Source organism: Halichoeres trimaculatus, unplaced genomic scaffold (assembly GCF_033239565.1).
Source record: "Halichoeres trimaculatus isolate MK-OKI-2021-1 unplaced genomic scaffold, fHalTri1.1 fHalTri1_scaffold_4, whole genome shotgun sequence".
In the NCBI taxonomy this organism is placed as follows: Eukaryota; Metazoa; Chordata; class Actinopteri; order Labriformes; family Labridae; genus Halichoeres; species Halichoeres trimaculatus.
In genome coordinates, this window is record NW_027437182.1 from 34,312,482 (window position 1) to 34,333,797 (window position 21,316).

The 21,316-nt window shown below is 40.2% G+C and overlaps 1 protein-coding gene across 4 annotated transcripts in view; it reads left to right on the forward strand.

Moving 5' to 3' along the window:
- The window catches only part of ect2 (epithelial cell transforming 2), a 60,180-nt gene that overhangs the window by 24,742 nt on the left and 14,122 nt on the right, over positions 1-21,316 (forward strand). For all 4 annotated transcript variants that reach the window (XM_074668920.1, XM_074668922.1, XM_074668921.1 and 1 more), the window contains 12 exons: positions 2,837-3,062; positions 4,472-4,596; positions 7,109-7,228; positions 7,339-7,407; positions 7,756-7,866; positions 10,186-10,282; positions 10,519-10,600; positions 10,926-11,004; positions 12,636-12,755; positions 13,815-13,953; positions 17,043-17,197; positions 18,051-18,158. In XM_074668920.1, the coding sequence (XP_074525021.1) occupies positions 2,837-3,062; positions 4,472-4,596; positions 7,109-7,228; positions 7,339-7,407; positions 7,756-7,866; positions 10,186-10,282; positions 10,519-10,600; positions 10,926-11,004; positions 12,636-12,755; positions 13,815-13,953; positions 17,043-17,197; positions 18,051-18,158 (1,431 nt within the window). The remainder of the gene's footprint in view (positions 1-2,836; positions 3,063-4,471; positions 4,597-7,108; positions 7,229-7,338; positions 7,408-7,755; positions 7,867-10,185; positions 10,283-10,518; positions 10,601-10,925; positions 11,005-12,635; positions 12,756-13,814; positions 13,954-17,042; positions 17,198-18,050; positions 18,159-21,316) is intronic.

Sequence of the window (21,316 nt, forward strand, 5' to 3'; positions counted from 1 at the left end):
TGTTCAAAGAAAAAAATGGTGTAATATTAACTCCCTTTTTTAAACATATGGAAAATTAAACATTGACATCCCCATTGAGCACATAGATTTACCATCACATGAAGAGATGAAATAACAGTGTTTTCCAGATACATGTCTCAGTTGAGAATTGTCATAAAGAATGAGCTAGCTTGAGACATTTTTATTTTTCAGGCTTCCCACAAGATGCACACTGCTGCTTTTCTTGTAAACTTTCCCTTAGATCACACACACTTCCCCTGCAGCCTCACAGCAGGGATAACTGAGCTGTCTTTAACACTTGTGAACCTGTGTGGCTGCAGGGGTAACAGGATTTAGAGGCCAGGGTGTACTCAAAACCAACCAAGCAATGTTCAGAGTTCTATTTTCAAGTCCCTGTGAAGACTTCGTAAGTGGTCTTGAAACAGTCTGTAATATACATGTTGCACCGTAATCCATAAATTAAAATGAGATTATATCTGCCAAAATAGGTAAAAATGCTATCCCTCATTATCTGTGTTTTTTTCCGCCACATTTTAATTGAGAAGTGAGTCGACCAAGCACAGTTTGGCCTTTTTCTTGAAGAAAAAGATTTTTTTGTCACATTTTAAACGGTAGCTCTGCATAAAAACTGATAAATTCATCACCTTGTCACTTTTCATTTGGCGTATTATACCTTATATCGCTCTCAGAATGTAGTCATTCTACTTCATAAAATCTTTTTGATGATCTGGATGAATTAAAGTTTGTTGATATTGATTGCAGGGAGAGAGATTTGTTGCAAATGGACAACCCACAACTTTCATTTTTTGACAGATCGGTACACTACATGGTCTCTTAATGCCTGAGGAGTTGTTTAACTTTTACCTGGGGGGAATGTCGAGCCTTTCACCATTGCCCATCACTCTCATCAACTGAACCCCGGGGCGAGCTGCCCACTAATTAGCAGAGCCATGTCCAGACTTTTTAGGCATGACTGACCCAACCAGGGCACTGACTCGTACAATGGGCATGAATTACACTCTAATAAATAGCAGTTATAGTTTGAGTGACGTACGACAGATATAGACCAAAAGGCTAACGGCTAAGATACACAAGTTGCGTCTGCAGTTTGTCTCTGCTCCGTCACAGCAACAGATTGTTTAGGTTTCCATTCAAATCAATGTCCCAACTTACAGTGGATCCATTCCTTAGTGTGTGGCTGGTCCTTCATGTTGCAGTTCATAAGCAACCATCCTCCGGACGCGGAGCTGTGACGCATAAATTTAGTAGAGGAAAGATTGAGCAGGACAGAAAGTCGTGACTGAAACTACCTAAAAACACCAGTGACTTTCAAAATAGAACAAACTGTGTCAAAATCAGTTCGTATTTAGCTTGACTGCGATGTTAACTGGCATAGTGAGTGGCGCCCACCAGACCAGGGGTCAATAGGTTTGAGGTTTTACAGCACAATATGAATGAAGAAAGACTTATCAATAGAGTGGGAACTACTCGGTCTGTGACTCCAGCTGTCTGTCAGTCATACAGCTTGCCGGATTGATCACACAGCTGGTGTGAGTTGACAAAAGCAGTCAAGACGCAACTGAATAGAGTCAGACTGTAGACGGATCAGGTGTATTTGAGGCGTAAGCATAGACTGTATATAGAGTTGACAGTGAGGCTCAGCCATTTATCATTGTACGCTTTTGAAGCCAAAATACCCCCGTCACAGGCGCAGCCATTGGCAGCAAATGCAGCCAGAGTCTGTGCAGTAGAGACTGTGAGGGATTCTGGGAGAATCTGAGTGGAGCTGGGTGACACAAATAATAATTATTTTTTTTCTTTTGAGAGTCTAATCACTAGTGCTGCACGATTTGGGGAAAAGGTGCGATTTGCGATTAGGTGGACAATATTGCGATTGCGATTGCGATTGCGATTGCGATTGCGATTGCGATTGCGATTGCGATTGCGATTGTGCTTGCGATTTAATAAAAAAAAGTTGTGTCATGATGACTCTACAGACTGTCTTGGTTATCATGGAGAAAAATCTGAATTGCATGTGCTGACATTGCGATTGCGATAATCGTGCAGCCCTACTAATCACTTCTTGACTCTACCTCCAGACGTATTTTACAATCCCCGAAAAAAATATGCAAGAACTGCAGCTGTCAATCATTCTTAAACCTTACGTAAAGCCTTGTTTTTAACCTGTATAATTAATGAAAGCAAAAATTTTCAGAAAAAAGAGTACTTGAATACAAGACAGCCAAATGATATCTTCAAATCACCACAACAATCAGACGTGAGAAACATTTCTACAAGGTGTAATCATTTTTTAAAGTTTGACCACAGCTCATCTGGAATGACTGGAAAGCTGGATTTTTTAGCCTATACTGCAGCCAGCCACCAGGAGGAGCAGTTTTTGTGGAGACCCCACTTGGAGCCAAGCAAGGGGACGTCCTTTTTTTTACAGTCTGTGGGCATAAGAAATAAAGGAAAGCGAAAACTGATAAAGGCCATGTCCACACGTAGCTCGGTATTTTCAAAACCAAGTACCCCCCCACCCCCAATTCATTTTTAAAAATAGTTTTGTCTACATGCAGCTGGTAAATCCGTGGGTGAGTTCGGCTTGAAGCATGCCAAACCCATAATGTGCAGTGTTTTCTAGACGTAAAACGTGTGCCAGGAAATCAGAATGAGCTCCTGTCATTCAGCTGTGAACGTACGAAAAAGAAAGCATTTTTATTTTGTCTTTCCTGCTACCTATTCAAAGGTGTCAGAGGATTTATATTGTGATCCTGTTTATTTCTTGTTTTTCTAATTGTTGTCCACTTGTCTGTTTGGCTTTTTTAAACTCCAGAATGACAGCCCAGCAATGAAGAAAGCCGTGTCCCTCCTGTCTCTCACCACCCCCAACAGTAACCGTAAGCGTCGACGTCTCAGGGACACGCTAGCTCAACTCACAAAGGAGACGGAGATCTCCCCCTTCCCTCCACCACGCAAGAGGCCATCAGCAGAGCACTCCCTGTCCATGGGCTCTCTGCTGGACATCTCTAACACCCCTGAGACGTGCAAAGCTTTGGCAGGTAATGCTGGGATGTGCCTGTTTAATTCATCCTGGTTTCTGGATGGCACTTGACCATTTCTGTGATGGATTGATTAAGGATTAGATAGATTTCCTCATTGGATGATTTCCTTTACATCTTAAGAAAACTGTCACAACATGTACCACCTGTCATTCCAGAAGACAGAGTAGGGAAGAGTTCAGAGAGCACAGAGGACAATGCTGTGACCAGGAGTAGCATAAGAAGAAGAAAAACCAGGGAGAGAAGGATTAGGATAGAAAGGAAAGAAAGGAGGAAAAGATCCAGCTTGAATTCAAGAGCCCATCAACAACTAGAAGAGGAGGAGGAGCAGCAGTCGAGAACTTCTACAGGTCAGGTTGTGCTTTAGCAGTTGTTAACTGGACTGAGGCGTGAAAGATATCATTATTAGCATAACGATTCCCTGATTGATTCTTTACATAATGCCGGAGCTGCTGGACCTTACAGCGACTAGTCTGCCGCAGCTATCTTGGTGGTTAGTGAAGGTTTCCCAGGAAAACTTTGATTCAGGATTTTCAGTTTGAAGTTTTACTGAAGAACTGAACTCACAAAAAAATGTACATTACTCTCTCACAAGAGATTTCTATTCAATACATTCAAAATGGTATAAATCTCCTTATTTACCAAAAAAAAATTAACAAAATAGTGCTGGCTTGATGCTAACATATAAGGGAAATTGCATTGATATGCTAGAAGTTAGCATACATCAGTATAACTTCAGTTTCAGAACAGAATTTAAACTTTTATCGCAGACACATATCAGTTACTCTTTGTATAAAAAAAATACTAAAAACTCCAAATGTCAAAACAGTCAGGCAAATCAAAGAAAAGTTACGTCCAGGCTCATGGCTGGCTCGGGAAGGTTCCAAACAACTTAGAATAATGCTATAACCACTTCGAAACACAAGATGGCATACTTGAGTCAATAGCATATTACAAAACAGTAAATCAGCGTCCTGTGACATAAAATTTGTTAGTCTTTCTGTATATTTACATGTAGAGGTATCCAGATTCAGTGACCAATTACATATTAATTCACTCATAAACTCAATTTAATGTTGTTGACCCAGAAAACCTGTCAAGCTACTTTTTGTACAGAGAATATTCACAAGAGGAATTGATAAGGGAATCAAAAAAGAATCAGATCGATAAAGAATCAGATCAATAATCAGAATGGATGAGGGCATTGGAAGTAATAAAATCTTATCAATGACCATCCCTAATCTGGATAAAATAATAATGATAATATTAATAATGATAATTATATATCATCTGAGTTCTATTTATTATTTAGAGCTTTTTAATGAGTATCACTGACTTTTCCAAGGTATGTAATCTGTGAGTCTGTTTTACTTCACTATCAACAACTTGTCTTCCTCTGGCTTCCACAGAGAGTTCAAAACCCTCCAAGAGTTCAACTCCGGTTGTGTCCAAGCAGTCAGCCAGGTGGCAGGTCTCCAAGGAGCTCTACCAGACTGAGAGCAACTATGTCGACATTTTAAGCACCATCCTCCAGGTATCAGTGTGTGCCTCTGTCTACGCACAATGTGCTCTTTTCTAACACTCCCTCACAGGCCAGCAAGTTAGTTGCCCCTGACAACAGTTTCAGGTTAAGCTACAATCATTAAAGGGGTGTGAGATTTTGTGTGTGTATGTGCGTATGTGTTTGCATGCTCTCTCTTGGCCTGTCTTATCAGTCCGTCCCAGCGGAGAGTCAGACAGCTGACCAGTGAGGGGGAAAATGACCTGCCTGACCATTTCTCTGTGTCTGTCTCCCAATCCTTCAAAATCTTTTTCTGCTTTTCCTTGGCTCCTCTTTTTTGGCTTCCTCTGTTGATGTTACTTTCTTTTGTGTACTTTTTCTCTGGCTATCGTTTTTTTGCTCCTCGAATGCCTGCTCAAATTTTGTTATCACCCCCTACAGACTTTCTCCGTCCCTTGGCCTTGTGGTGCTTGCTGGTTTGAACTAAATCTAATAATATCAGATTAGCTTGGTGCTGTGGCTAATTAATGTGAAAACGAACCCCGTCATAGCTCTACTACAGTAGAATTTAGCACAGAAAACTGACCACTTTGACTCCATTAGTGGAGCATTTTGTCAGCACTTCATGCAGTGCATTAGGCTCACAGCTGATGATTACTTCCTTTTCAGGGACATGGGCTGTTTTTCACTTGGGTCAGAAGAAAAGGAAAATAGACTTAATCTGTATGTCACAGTCTTACAGTGTTTTTTTGTTTTTTTTTACTGAGCCAGTACTCAGAGGGCATGTCCAGGTTTTCAACAGATAAAAAACGTGTGTTCACCATCATGAGATAGTCAGGTTGTGTTAGAGATGGGTACTAAGTTAGGTACTATTATAGGTACCGACCGAATTCTGTCAAAAGTACCGAGTATCAATTTGCACAAAATCAAAAGGTACCATATTTAGGTACCTAAATGCATCCTTGTGACTGTGAGGGAGTGGAAGAGTGGGAGATTTTCCATGCTGGACATGAACACAGCATTGCAAGGTTACATATTGAAGAATGAATATGTTAAATTGAAAAAAATATATATTTTATTCTTCAATAAATTGATTTTTTTTAGCACTATAACACAGAAAGTACCAAAAATTGGTACCGTTGAGTACCGGTACCGATTGACAGGTACCGGGTATAGGTACCGTATCATTTCAAATGTGAAAGGTACCCATCCCTAGGTTGTGTACAGTATTTTCTAGGCTATCAGTCGTTCCAGAGTAAAATTTGCACCAAACTAAAGGGTCTGCTTGGATCAGTGTACTGGTTTCATTTTGTGCATGAAAGGGTTTAATTTATAATTTATATGGTGATTTAGAAGAGAAATCAGAATATCGAGATGTATATCGTGTATTACGATATAGCTAAAAAAATATTGAGATGTTTGTTTTAGGCCATATCCTGCAGCCCTATTTACAGTATTTCCAGAGAGAACTATTTACAAATAACCTTGATGAGTAAGTATTTGTATATTACCAAGGTTACGATATTTTTCCTACAGCACCTCATATCTGTGAGCATAGTTACGTTTTAATTTCTCTTCTCTACGTGCAGTCCTCATACTAATGCCCCTCCTTTCCTTCTTTGAGTGTTGCCAGTTGGACTGAAGCAGTGTGAGCTTAAATGAGCTAAAAATGAATAAACATCCTCCCTTTTGAAAAGTTACGGGAGTTTTGACACTATTTTGTGACTCAAATCTCCAAAATCTGTCTACAACGGAGAGTGAAGAAGACAGGTGTGAACTTTTTTTTTCTCTATATCACGTTATCTGGGGCTGAAAGCTGTCAGGCTGTCCAAGCCAGAGATGCAGAGCCTCTGCCTCTCTTAGATCATTAAGGACTGCCTGTTAACAGTTTTGCAGTAGGTTCCTTGTACTGCTGAAGGTGCAGATTAATCATGATCAAAGGTTTGCACATTCGCCACCTGTAAAAGTATTAAAACTGTAAACAAGAATAGGGCCTCGCAAAATAAAGCATTCATGAGAAAACTAAAAGTCAAAAACCCTACCCTTTTGATTGAAACTGACTACCAAACTGTTCCTGTAGCCACTGACAATGAGGGAACACATTTTAATGCTTAGAAAAGGATGATTTAAATTTTTGTTCCTTTCCTTAATTTTTGATCCCACCAAAATTGAACAAAACAAACAAAAAATAACTTTTTCTTCCGCTGATGGTCACTCAACGTTTCCTCCATAGAAAGAAAGGAAATAAGATCTGATGACTGTACTGTAACCTCCCTTCACTAAAGCATATAGGATTTATTTCTAAGATGTTTCTACTTGATCTTCAGTGTTTCACATACATGAGGGTCAGCTGCAGTTTCAGCTCATCATCGGCTATTGGACAAATCAAATCGTTGCTTGCTTAATTTATCCATTTATGTGCTGGACCAACTGACCAAACAAGATTTTCTGATGAACCTCTAATGTGGACATCCTCCTGAAAGAAAATGCTACTTTGTTTTCTTTGTGCATGCTGAATTGAGTTTGTTCCTCTTTGTATTAACAGCTTTTCAAGCTTCCTTTGGAAAAAGAGGGGCAGGTGGGCGGACCAATTTTGGCCCAGGAGGAAATTAAGACAATATTTGGCTGCATCCCTGACATCTACGATGTTCACACCAGAATAAAGGTAATATGTTCTAAACTATCTTCATCAAATCAAAGTTTGATTTATCTGTGGTAGTCGGGTAATCTTACAGAGGAGTTGTTGACCTGTGAGGTTTTGTGTTTGGTCATCAGAGCGATCTTGAGGAACTTTTGTCAGACTGGTCGGAGGACAAGAGTGTGGGAGACATCATCCTTAAATATGTGAGTACAAGTTAATATTTACCTTAATATTTTCCCACCTATACAAATAAAATACACAGCGTATAGTGTTAGAACTACTCAAGGTTATGTCTATGATTCAGCCTCATTTTTTCCTGTTGACAGGCCAGCCCTTATACTTTCATAATAGTTTAATAATGGTTTCAAAGATGGTTGACCTTTTGGTTACTTACAAAATGGACATTTTTGCAGTAAAGGACAGGCATGGCCTGAATACAGAGAGTGGTGTTACAATTACAGGAAAAACATGAGTGGGTCAAGAGCGGGTCATCGTCATGGTTTGTGTTTATCTCCCTCTTACTGATTCTCTCTTTTCTTCTCTCACTTCAGTCTAGAGAGCTGGTGAGGGCCTACCCACCCTTCGTCAACTTCTTTGAAATGAGCAAGGACACCATTGTTCGCTGTGAGAAACAGAAGCCCCGCTTCCATGCTTTCCTCAAGGTAAGACCTTTTCATGTCTTCTCTGTGTTCGGTTGCTCTAATGGTGGGAGGCATATGACGTTCCATTCACTTTAAACACTATTTGGTTGTGGTAAAACATAAATGCAAAAGAAGATCCTTGTGAAATTAGTTTTAATAACAACACCACAGCACTGTGCCAGTGGGCCTAGCGCTGTTTACAGTGTATCAATGAACCAGGGCTGCAACTAACGATTATTTTTAATGTCGACTAAGCTATTGGTTATTTTTTGATTAGTCAATTAATCACCATGACCTGTGCAGTATGAGCATGAATGAGCTCCATGGGACAAATGTCTTCACTTTTAAAATGTTAGGGGAGTTTTGACACTAGTTTGTGACTCATATTGTGAAAAACTGTTAAAAAACAGAGAGCGAAGGAGACTTTCTAAACCAGGTTATCAGACGCGAAACACCAGGAACTGTCAGGCTGTTCACGCCAGAGATGCAGAGCCTCTGTCAGCGCACAGCGCCGTCAGGCCACAGAGAGATTTCCTCATCAATATTCCTCATATATGAACTCAGTGATCTTTTCCCTCAAAAGTATCTGTTAACATGGTGCCTCATGCAGTGAACTGAAGTTACAGATGAGCATTACCACCTGGTATGTCATTTCACCACATGACAACAAAGATAAAAACAATAATACGATGCATCGATTGTTGAAATTTGCGTCAATGAGTTTTTCATAGTCAATGGGTCAATTATTATGGACTAATCGTTGCAGCCCTTCATTGAACTAACAGTCCAAACAAGTTTTCAAATTAGGGCTGCAACTAACGATTATTTTTAATGTCAACTAATCTATCAATTATTTTTTCGATTAGTCGATTAATCACGATTATTTTGAGTTTCAACCTAATTTGTCCTTTAAAAAGTGCAGACCTTTATAATTCAACCTGTGTGTTGCATTTTCACTGCATTTACCCAGAGTTAGGTTCTTACATCTGATTGGTCAGCCCTGTGTCATGTTTATTCGTTTGCTTGTCTTTATTTCATTCATGATGACATTAAAAAATATAAGTACTAGGCTATACAAAAAAATTAATAGGCTGAATCTCAAAATGAATGAAGCAGGTAACAGGGAAATGAAGTTGTTGTACGCAGTGTTGGACAGACTGCTTATTAGTGACTTTGGGCTCGTTTTCTAATGTTTATTTGCTCATTGGGGCTTGCTTTGCTCTGTATGATCCCGTCTGACTCTCTCCCAGCTCTTCATAACAACGCGTTTAGTTTTGTTTCTCTACATGCGCTACTTCTACTTCGCTCATGCGCACTCCGCCCCTCCACCTCCCCGCTGAGTGTTACCGGTGCAGTGTGAGCTTGAGAGTGAGAGCTCCATCAAATAAATGTCCTCTCTTTACAAAAGTTAGGGGAGTTTTGACTCTAGTTTGTGACTCAGATCCTGAGAAACCGTCTGTAACAGAGTGAAGGAGACTCTTTAAATCACGTTATCAGACACTAAACTCCGGGAGCTGTCAGGCTGTCAAAACCGGAGATGCAGAGCCTCCGTCAGCGCACAGCGCTCTCTGGGAGTGGAGATTTTACCTCATCCACATTCCTCACATATGATCTTTTCCCATAAAAGTATCCAGTAACACAGCACCTCATGCTGTGAACTGAAGTTACAAATGAGTATTACCCCCTGGTATTTGATTTCACCATGTGACAACGACAATAAAAACAATAATATGACGCGTCGATTATTAAAATTTGCATCGATGAATTTTTATCGTCGACTTAGTCGATTATGTCGACTAATCGTTGCAGCCCTATTTCAAATCCTTTGGGTGATTTAACATGGGCACATCCCTTTTTTTTAAACAGTATAGCAATATTTTTAGTTGGCAGATTTTCTGTTCTTATTGTATGCAACCATTCACAAAAAATAAAACAAAACTAAAGAGGATAATCCGTAATGCAATCAAGCAAGCGTCTTTGAGAAACTGCTTATTTCTGGACTCTGATTGGTAATGGACTCTTTTAATACCATTACACAAGACAAAAGATCTAAGATGAGAAAGCTTTCTGTGAAAGCAGAGTTGCAGGGTGGAAGTATATTTACTCATTTGTGCAAACTTGTCCTTACCACAAAAACAGAAGCAGATTTTACAGAGACTTAAATTAATTTTGGATGGGTTTTTAAGATTTACTGACCTTTACAACTATTTGACCACTTCAGTATTTTAGGAGCTCTTAGGAAAAGCTGTGTTCCACTTGGAGCATCCTCTGACCCTGCTTCCTGTTAAACAGTCGTGTTTCTTCATTAAATGTCTTTGTTTATGTGATTAAATGTGTCAGATCAACCAATCCAAGCCAGAATGTGGCAGACAGACACTCGTCGAGCTGCTCATCAGACCAGTCCAGAGGCTGCCCAGTGTCGCCCTTCTTCTCAATGGTAACACACACTCTTTACACATCCTTTGTTAAAAAAAAAAAAAAAACTAATCTCTTGTTCCAAATACAACCTTTCCTGTCTTCCCTCCTTACCTTTGACCTTCCATACATGGCGTCTTCCTCCCTTATCTCCAGCTGATACCTCTTTTTCTACTGTTCTTTTCTCAGATTAGTGCAAAGATGTTTTTCATCTCTTCCTGCCTGTCCACTGCTTACCAAACTTTCTCTTTGTTCCAGACATAAAGAAACACACATCAGATGACAACCCAGACAAGATAACTTTGGAAAAAGCCATTGAGTCTTTGAGAGAGGTCATGACGTGAGTTGGCATGAACTTACCCTTTCTTTTTGTGATGATCACACAGCCGACATGCTTTGATCATTTCCAATAATACAAGATATCTTTCTGTCCACACTCAGTCTTGATCACAATGAAAGATTAACTTAAAATAATGAACCATCACTTCAAGTTAGAAAATGTGCGTCTTCATTTTTGGTTGTAGAACAAAGACAAGTTATGGATCAAATTTTTTTGTTTTCTCTGTTGGTTAAACAGTTGGATCACTTGATTAAAGTTTCAGCACCACTGAGAACCAGTATTTCCTTCATTCTTCTGCTTTATTTCCCCTTCCCCTTTTCTCCAGCCACATCAACGAGGACAAGAGGAAAACTGAAGGCCAGAAGCAGATCTTTGATGTTGTGTATGAAGTCGATGGCTGTCCTGTAAGTTTAATAGATTCTTGTTTTAGCATCTCTTAGGGGTTTTGGGCTGTGTTCTGTACTAGACTGCTACTTATTTAATCTCTCAACAGTCACAGCAGAAATTTTAAGGTCACCGACCGTAGGGATCAGCTGAGCTTTAATTCACCAAGTAAATAAATTTTACATACTCAGCACTAGGGCTGCACGATTATCGCAATCGCAATGTCAACAAATGCAATTACGTGATCGCAAAAGAGGATATCGCAATCGCAATGTCAGCACATGCAATTCAGATTTTTCTCCATGATAACCAAGCAAGTCTGTAGATTCTCGGCGTGTCTTCACCAGCTCAGTTTACAATGCTAAAGATGTGTAGCTAACTTATGCTAAAATCTACTGACAGAGCCGACCTGTTCCCACCAGCAGCATTCAGTCATTAGCCAGTACAGGCACAGACTAACCAGAGTTATTCAGCTGACATCTCCCACTGTGGTAAACAAAGTCATTACCTGTTCAACAGAAACGCAGCTGTCTCGGTGTCAGTCTTCAGTCCCAAATCCCTCTGCAGCTTTTTCCACCGGTCATACATTTCTCCAATATTCAGTCTCTGTTGGCACCTGTATCACTCATAATTCTACCTTTTCAGCCTTTTCCTTGAAACTGTTCGTTTTCTTCCCTTCCCTGTGGAGGGTAACAGTAACAGCTTCTTGGTTTCTGTCTTCTCTGGCTCCATGACGCTTTGGTAGCTGAGAAGCTAGCTGACGTTAGAGGGGTAGTGGGGAAGGACGAGGTGGGACCATGGGCATGACGGTGCAAAGCCAGAGAGACAGGGGATTGGATGGAAATTACTACTATTCTTACCAATTTGCTTGTTGTCAACATAGATTGTATAATAAATAGACGTAGTCTCTCTAGCGTCACTGTTTCTGAAAAAGAGTTTTTCAAAGTCGGCTGGCGCAGCCATATTGGAAGCGGGGCGAGCTTTGATTCTTCACACTAACAGCTATGTAGTCATGTGAGCTGAACTGTACCCCTGATCTTGATATCTTCTAATTGCACAGTTGGAAAAAAAGTTAATCCTCAGTACAGTGTGTGTTGTTTGCAATGCTTATTTCTGCTGTGAAAACAGCTTTTTTTGGCTTGGTGTGTATTTGACTTCCAGTACTTTCGACTCCAGAGGACAGTCAAGGAATAGCAGATTTTAGCACTTCCTAACGCTAACATTTTTAGACCAGAGACTGCTGCTTGGGCGTCAAAACAAAAGTGTTATATAACTGCAAAAAAAACATAACCTCGTGGTTTTGTATCCTCCAAAAACTTTTTTTTTCTCTCTCAAAATGAATGCATATGATGGTGCTCCTTGTGTATTTATATTGGAAAAACCTGACTGATTCCAGTTCATTTTCTGAATAAATACCCCCACAGAGCCTTTAATGTAAGTTATTGGCACAATTACAATTAGAAAGAGGAAAAATTACAAAATCTTTTGAATTTTGAAAAGGAGATGACTTCAAGTTAACCAGTTATTTTTATTGCTTGTGTAATACCCCTTGCATTTCCAGCAGGCTTCCTGTTAAATTCTGTTTTCCTGGCCTGTCTCATCATTTCAGTCTGCATCTCTCACACTTTTTCATGCTTTGTGTTTTGGGCAGGCCAACTTGCTTTCCTCTCATCGCAGCCTGGTTTACAGAGTAGAAACTATTGCTCTGGGTGACCAGCCATGTGACCGTGGAGAACACGTGACCCTCTTCCTCTTCAACGACTGCCTTGAGGTGAGAAAGATTTAAAGATGGTGTGTAAACATCTGAAGTGTTCCGCTTTACTGGTTGTGACTGATACCTCCTGTGTTATTTAAGTGGGATATTTCAAACCCGACAGGTTCAGTCGTTTACTCTGTATGTCCAACAAGTCTCTGCATCACCTGAAGCTGCTCTCCTTCCTTTTTATTTAAACCCTAAAATCACTTAACCATCCTCTCTTTACTCCTGCTCCATGTTTGTTAAGGGAGACTCAGCATGAGTCTCAGCATGTTGCTTAACACACGCTGTGATCCATGTGCCCATTCAGTGGTAAGCAGGAAAGAGGTCTTTTGCAGAGTAGCAAGAATGAATAGGTGATCAATTCATGTGTGTGCAATCTTTCACTGCTGACACAGGCTGTGTGTGTTAATTAGCAAAGGGGCAGCCTAAGAACAGGGCAGGCAATCATGAAAGAGAAGAGGTGGGTGGCTGCGCTGAATCAGGAGTGTCAGTGACACCTCCTAATTAGCCTGTGTGTGTGCGGTGTGTGCACGCATGTGTGTGTGTGTTTAACAAGCTGTCTGACAATTTTCCATGTAGTCCTAAATGTATTTTCATTGAGTGGATATTTTGTAGGTGTGGGTGGTCGTACTGTAACTCCCCTCCATCATCACTTACCATTGATTAACTTGTGCATTCATATAATCACCCTCGCCTTCCTCACTTAAACTGTCAAAACAACAATGACCTACGATGTGGTGTCCTGTTTTATCCTCTCCCCCATCTCTGGGTCCTCCTCCCTCCTCCCTGTTTCCTCTTTCTCAGCATCTAATTAATGTGGCATTAATGAGTTGCATCGTTTACCTCTATGAAGGCCTCATTGATTTATTGCCAAGTAACCGATAGCTTCACCCACGCACTGCAAAATGCACCCACACTCAGTTTTAGAACATCAAGGACACACACACTCCCACTCACTCACTAACACACACATGTATCAGTGTATTGGATGCTATGGAAGTTGCCTTTCTTCACATTTGCCTCTGAAGTTGCTGTCTCATTTTGTGCATCTGTGTGCATTTGTGTGTGTAGATTGCGAGGAAGCGACATAAGGTGATCAATACTTTCAAGAGTCCACTTGGGCAGACGAGACCCCCTCCCCCTCTCAAGCACATTGCACTGATGCCTCTGTCCCAGATTCGGAGAGTGCTGGACCTGCAGGACACAGACGGTAAGAGAGTTGTACCTGTGTGTGATTAACATCTATTTTAAAAGAACATTCAGGAACACATGAAAAAAGGTACAGCTTCCTTTTACTTTTTTTATTTCACATGTTCCTTCCATTGAAACATCTCTTCACCATGTCCTTCAGTGAGGAACATTTTATTTTATTATTAGACCAATTAAGTCTTGCCAGCAAATGCATAATACATTTCTCTCGTGGAAGGAGAACTGTGTATTTTTAGTTCAGTTAAATGAAAGTGCAAAAGTGGAGAGGATTTGATTAACAATATGAACACAAGGACAAACTAAATCACCAGAAACAAGTGACTTTTTCATAAGAAATACATTTGTAGGAAAGAATCAGGTCACAAAAGTTTCTCAAACCTCTTCAACTGAAAACATACTGGAACAGAACTTGACGTAGTCTGTGACAAATGGACTTGGTCTCCATGGCATTGCCCATCATTTTGTGATACGGAGTGTTGAAGCCCATTGTGGAGGTTGTGGGTGGGTGCCATATTGAAAAGCTTGACTTAATTTGAGTTAAGCTCCCCAGGTTGGGTTGCAGAGTCAAAAGTTAATGACAAAAACAAACATGGCGGTTTTGGAGGAGGTACTGCTAACATACGTCTTACATGAAAGACAAAATGGAGGCAGAAGTTTCTCAACAACTCACAAAGTTTTTCGTTAGCCAGTTCGGCTATTTTTATTTCTCCCTCGTGTCTCACTAGAGCTACGTACATGTAGCTATAGCAACACTGCCCCCACGGTTTCATATGCTACTGCTCTGTCTGGCCCATGTCCATGCGGAAATACAGATAAAATGACAGAGAGCACACGGAAGGTCAGATCTGTATTTGGACCTTCAGGATTGGGTAAAGAGGCGGGTCTTAAGCCTCATCATACAGCTACAGGGTGCTCATGTATCAGTCGAGTCAGCCATTCTCTGTATGGGGAAAACGTGTACACTTGATAGCTGAAAATTCAATTAGTCATAAAACTATTCGCCCTTAAAGAGAAATTTGTTCATCAGACCAAAACTGCTTTTTGAACCAGGCTGTAAGCATGTTTGATTTTGCAGTGAATATTGGGTTTTTAGTAGAGGTCGAGTGATATGGGTTTTTTGGGGGCCGATGCCGATGCCGATGCTTTCCAAATTTGGGCAGCCGATGCCGATATGCATAGCCGATTTTTCCAATTTGATATTCAGGCCGATTGTTAAATAAATATACATTTATTACATTTTTGTGAAACGCAGCAATTTCTGAGCAACTAAAAGAAATCTATTACAACAAGTCGTGTCCAGTCCTCTGAACATTTATTCAGCTTTCAAAACAATGAAATATTTTGTCTGAGTAAACACACAATGTAACAAGCAGTAGTAAACATTCACACTCTTCTTAAAATGTCAAAAAAGAAACTTAAACTTATTAATATAATTTGAACAAAAGTATGTAATGTATCCAAGTGGTTCTACAAGTTTGAGGTGCTCATCTTTTTTGTGCCTGATCAAAAATCGGCTTTTTAAAAGAAAATACGGCCGATGGCCGATAGAGACAAATGTCCAAACACCGGCCCGATATATCGGCCGGCCGATATATCGGTCTACCTCTAGTTTTTAGAGTAAGTATGTATGCAGTTTCTGGTACTCTTGCGGCCGGCTTTAAGTAGAATCTTGAAGTACAGCAGGTACAGCAGCAACCATCTTATATAGCTTTGTCCTAGTCCCTTTGCAATCACATTTCATAGCGGCTTGTTTTTTTGTGTTGTTTTTTTAATCTCTCTGGTGTGGTCAACAATAAAAGAAGTGGTAGAACATACTGTTGATCCTTTTTATTTATGTCCTTCTGGAATTACAAGTTCAGCACCGGGAGTAAAACCAGACTTTAAATACTGTCTTATCAAACAGGTAAATTCAGGTGTTTAGGAAAGTACTCATACCACACGTCAGATACTTTTGCCTCTTTAGTTAAAAATCAGTGCTAAGTAACTTGAATCATCCACGGTGACACTTTCCACAGAGCTTAATGGGTTTTGATATCTGCATCTCGAAGTCTATTTGTAGATAGAATAAGTGCTTTTTGTCAAGATATAGCACAACAACAAAGTTGCTTTAATGCTCTTCAAAAACAACTTGTAGGAGAGGTGTGGTTTTAAGGCAGAGGGCTGCTAACAATCAGTAGGTTTATACAACTTCAGAAATTGGACTATGAGCTTAGCCTGCACACCTTAGTTGGACCGAGAACAGACTGAGTGCAGCTCAATTGACACACCTAGATAATGCAATTGCAATTGAACTGTGGTTGACTTCGGCAGGACTCGGCATTCAGAGTGAGCAAATTTTACCTGGAAGAGGAAGTAGATGACCGTGACAAATTGGGTCTCTGCTCTCCAACACAACAAGCAAGCACCATGTAATGTAATTAAAACACGTAGTGTGAGAAACATAAAGAGCTACAGCTGCACACAGCAATACAGAGTGTAATGTTCCTGGCCAGAAGTCCGATTTCATTTTTTGCATGTACACTCATACAGACTCCTGTGACTTTATGATCGAGCTCTGACCTTAGTGCACTGCGTGCATGTTAACGTACTGAATGTGGCACAGAGATAACTCCACACTTCCTGCGCTCACTTTTTCTATTGCTCTCCTGATAACTGGGAGTAAATACCAGTTTAAGATTCCCGAAGAGTGTAATACTCCCTCTGTTGAAGCCCTGTTGTTTTTCCTGGTGTCCTGGTTTGCTTGAGAAACAGAGCAACACGCTGAGATACATGCAGGGGATCTGAAAGCCATCTTTCCTCACATAGTTCAACGTTCCCTGTATTTTCTCTCACCTGGTAGTTTTACACAAGAAACAACGTTCAGAGACAAATACTGTGTTTGCACTGGAAACATTCATGATTGATGTGAGGAATCTGGACAAAGCACTGAAGTAGATTTATCTTTCATGTTTTGCTTTCTTTCACCACTTGTCTGCTCTCATCTTTCCATCTGTTCCTCCTCCCTTTCTCTCCATCCAACACCTTTTCTTTGATTCCATCTCTATCTCTTCCTCTCCATCTCTTCACTGACTGTCCGTCTCTCCCTTCCAGAGTGTGTGAATGCGTTCGCCTTGGTGGTTCGCCCTCCAACTGAACAGGAGAACTTGTTGTTCAGTTTCCAATTGGCTGGAGAGGACACCGTTAAAAGCGCCTGGCTGCGAACACTTTGTCGCCATGTCGCCAACACCATCTGCAGGGCTGATGCGGTGAGTAACCAAACACTCCAACCAAAGCTCAATAAAAATGAAGAAAGTCTGTTAACACTGTTAACAGCTGTAAAAAAGTGTCAGAATCAGCTCTAAAACACCAGTAATCTTAATGTTTTGTCAACATTTGGAACAGAAAAATGTTTTAGTCATCTATGTCAAATAAGGAAAATGATTTTTTTTTTTGAATCAGCACAGAAACATTTTTGTTCTTCTATAAACATAAAAATACACTGAAGTTTTCTTGTTTGGTGCAACAGAATCATGCATTTTCAGATTGAGCAGATAAACAACAGCATGTCTGCTTGTGATAATGAAGAGATGTTACCCCCTGCACTCATTAGTACATTTTTAATCGTTTTTGGACCAAAAAACAGCTCATGGCAGTGAGAAATACCAGCCACAGTCATACAGCAGCTGTCAAAAACACCACTTTGGTCTCATTTGCTGATTAATTTCTCACATTAGTAAAATCTAGATGTCCTTTAGCAGCTGTTTGAAATTTAGACTTTCTGCTGCATTTAACGAAACCATCAGAGGGGGGCGATGTTGGCCTCTGGTCTGCCTGCCACTTCACAGCTGCATTCCTAATGCTGTTTTCACTGGGTCAGCGCTGCACTGTGAATACCAACAAGATAGAGCTCTGCTTGTTAACAAGCCCACTGCAGGGTGCGGGGGAGAGTGGAATAAAGACTGTGTGTGTCTGTCTGTGGATGCTACTATACATCCCCGCCTTCAACTGTTTCTGCAACCAGCAAAATGTATCTGTTGCTATTGATTACATGAAATGCTCACTCCAGGTTATCGAAATCCTTCATTTAAAAACCAGTTTTGTTTGTTGTTGTGTAACCAGGAGGACATGATTCAGTGCACTGATCCAGACTCTCTCCAAGTCAGCACCAAGGATATGGACAGCACCTTGAGTAAAGCCTCCAGGGCCATCAAGAAAACATCTAAGAAGGTAAAGGCAGAGGGATCGGTTTCTTATGATCAACATTTCAAACTGAACCTTCACCAGATAAGGTCGATCATCACGCAGACATACTGAGAAATCCGGGGCTGTACAGACTGAGGCTGCCCAGGTGATTCCCTGACTTCAAATGTCAGTCAAGAAACCCCCCGAAATCACAAACCAGCGTTCAGCCACATCATATCATTTTGTATGAGTGATGCTCACTCTACAGTCAGAATAACAAAGTGTTTAGCTGTTCACTTTTAAAAACCCCTGTCAGAAAACATCCACAGAGCCGAGTGTTACAGAAAGAGATAATGGAAGCAGAAACAAAAAAAACTAAAAGCTTCAGTTTGTGTGACTCCTTTCAGGAGACCTGAGGAGGTTTTTCACACAGTAATGTGTTCTTTCTAAAACAAACCTTTTGTTTCTACCAAGCTAAATAGTTTCTTATGATAAGCAGTTGTTGACATCTTGATAACATAAAGGAGAAGTCCCAAGTTTCCCATCCATATCGTTTTCCTTTTGCATCTACTCTGTTAGGAAACTGTTCATAACCATTATGAAACAGGAAGCTAATACTGCACAAGTGTTGTTTCTACCCTCCTGACCTGAGTTTATTTGATCATTGGCGTTATGTGTTATACTGGTGTCCATGCAAAAAGAAAGGGACTGAGATAGATGAAAAGGAGATCGTATAAGACAAAGAATTCCCTGTAGACTGATGTTTTGGAAATCATTGATCTAATAATCATAATAATATTTGCAGCTGACACATTTCATGACATTTTTTTCCCAAACAAAAGCTCACCATCGATTAGAGCAAGGTGTACTCTGGACAACTTCTGAACAAGCATTGTTCAAAAAATAGGTGAATCTCGTCAAAGAGGCAAGAATCAGACTTTTATTCTGAAAGGCATCCCAAAAACGTGTTTCATTCTGCTGGCCTAGTTTGGACGATATAAAACCAGTACAGACTGCTGTGTTGGAATGGACTGATCCCAAACTCAACCAGGTTTTTTTTGGTGGCGCTGTTCTGGGGTTTTTTCAATTGTTCTGTGATCAGCATTTTTAGCAGATCACCTCATCCGATGCTGTCACTGAGTGATCTGAGTAGCTGATCAAGTTAATCTCATAAAACAACATATGGTACATTAATTTATTAGCTGCCACTCATTTTTCAGCATGTTGACAGATCTTTCAAGACCCACAGAATATTGTGCTCTATGACTCTAAAAACAGTGCAGTACCAGTGCACTGGTATTGATTGACAAGCTCCGCCAGACCTTGCCTACCGCCACTGACAAACATCACTGACATCTACAGACAGTCAATGGTTGTTATCGAAACTTTTTTCACACTAGAAAGGGAAAAAATTTTAACAGCAACATGTATCTATGGAGGAATTGTAGAGCACGTTTGTAGTAGTAAAACTGTTCAGTACCTCCAAAAGATAGAACACTGAAAAACTGAACGTGCAGTGTAGTTTACTAGCAGAGGAAAGCTGCTCCATTGAAATAGCAGAAAAAAAGGATGAATCATTTCTAACGAGACTAACTATGAATCCCTGTGATGCAGGCTTATGCCGTCCTTGTGACCCACTGAGGCTTGAAGGGGACTATTTGCCGTAAAAATGCAAGCAAGATGTACCCTATACCTACCCAAACTAAAACTAGACCGCTTGGTGGAAACGCACTGTTCTACTGTCAGTAGTCTGTAAACTGTACCCTGGATCATGGAGGAAAAACACATACATTTCCAAGTAGAATCAAACCAAAATGCAAAAACAAGACTTCCCTCTTTATCCTCACTGCACTTACTCAACAAAGAATGAGAATGGAAATATGTTGGATTTAATTTTTTATTCTTTTACTTTTTAAAGCAGTTCTTCCGGCTTCTCCAGAGAAGGCAGCAAAATTATTTGAATACAGAACAGAAACAAAGAACCAACGTGCCTCAAACAATCTTGGTAACATGGGATGACTGTGTTAAACCATCTAACATTCTGAAAAATTGGATATCTGATTTTTGGAGCTGAGATTTGAAAGAGCAGAGAAAGTTGGGAGGTTATGTAAATGCTGTGGGCCAAATTATCTCGCCAGTCATTCTCTTCAGTTAAAATTGAGTTATCTGCTTGTCCCTCTAGCTTTTTAAGGTCACTTTTAATGCGAGAGGTCAGCAGCTGTACACTGTTTGATAAATAAGTTTGCATATTTTCACTTTTATGTGAACATTTCTTGGATAGATTAAATAGATAAAACTCAACATAACTCAAATAACAATGACACAAGCAGCACAATGTTTGGCCTCACATAAACCTGGTGACTTCTCAGATCCCAGCCCCCTCAGAGGCTGTCACAGAGGCTAATAATTGTTTTGGAAGCTAAGATAGAAGGCCTACCCAAATCTTAACTTTCACCTTTTAAGGCTTGCACACAAATCAGGCCTTTCTTGATTCCAGTGCTTCTCAAAGCAGTCTTTATACACATAGCTGCTTGTTTTGGTGATTGCTCTGCAGGTTAACTTTTGCACTTGAAAACTTCAAAATTGTTCATTATTTGGATAACGCTAATCTGATCAGTCCAGTCCACCGAACTAAAACCAAGAAATTAAACAGAAATAGTTTTGTGCTGACTTGATTGAACACTTTGAAACTTTCCTGTTCTATTGAAAATAATCAATAATTAGACGCTGGGTGATAATTGGTCAGCGAGCATTGTGCATACGTTTCAGAAAGGACCTTTATATTTCAAGTAAGTTATAGGAACTGAAGGTAAACAGGAGCTGACAGGTTTTTATGATCTGAAAGGACTGTGAGGAGTTTCTATCTTGGAAAAGTGTCCCATCTATGCCTGATCATTATTGACAATTTAAAATGAGATTATCAGCACCAATAGAGGTTTTTCCTAAATGCTACTTCCTGATTGGTTCAAGCAGGACTGGGTTGATGTACAGCATCAAGATATTTGTGTTTTCTTATGAAAACAATTTCTTGAATTACTTTTGAAGTAATAGTGGACACAGGAGCTTAACTGTCAGAGGACAGAAGAAAACGAACAAAAAAAAACAAAATGAGAGGGTGATAGGGCACAAGCTAACAGCTAAAACATGGGCTGAAAGCTAAACATAGGCTAAACCGTTTGTGATAATGTCCATTCCAACCCACA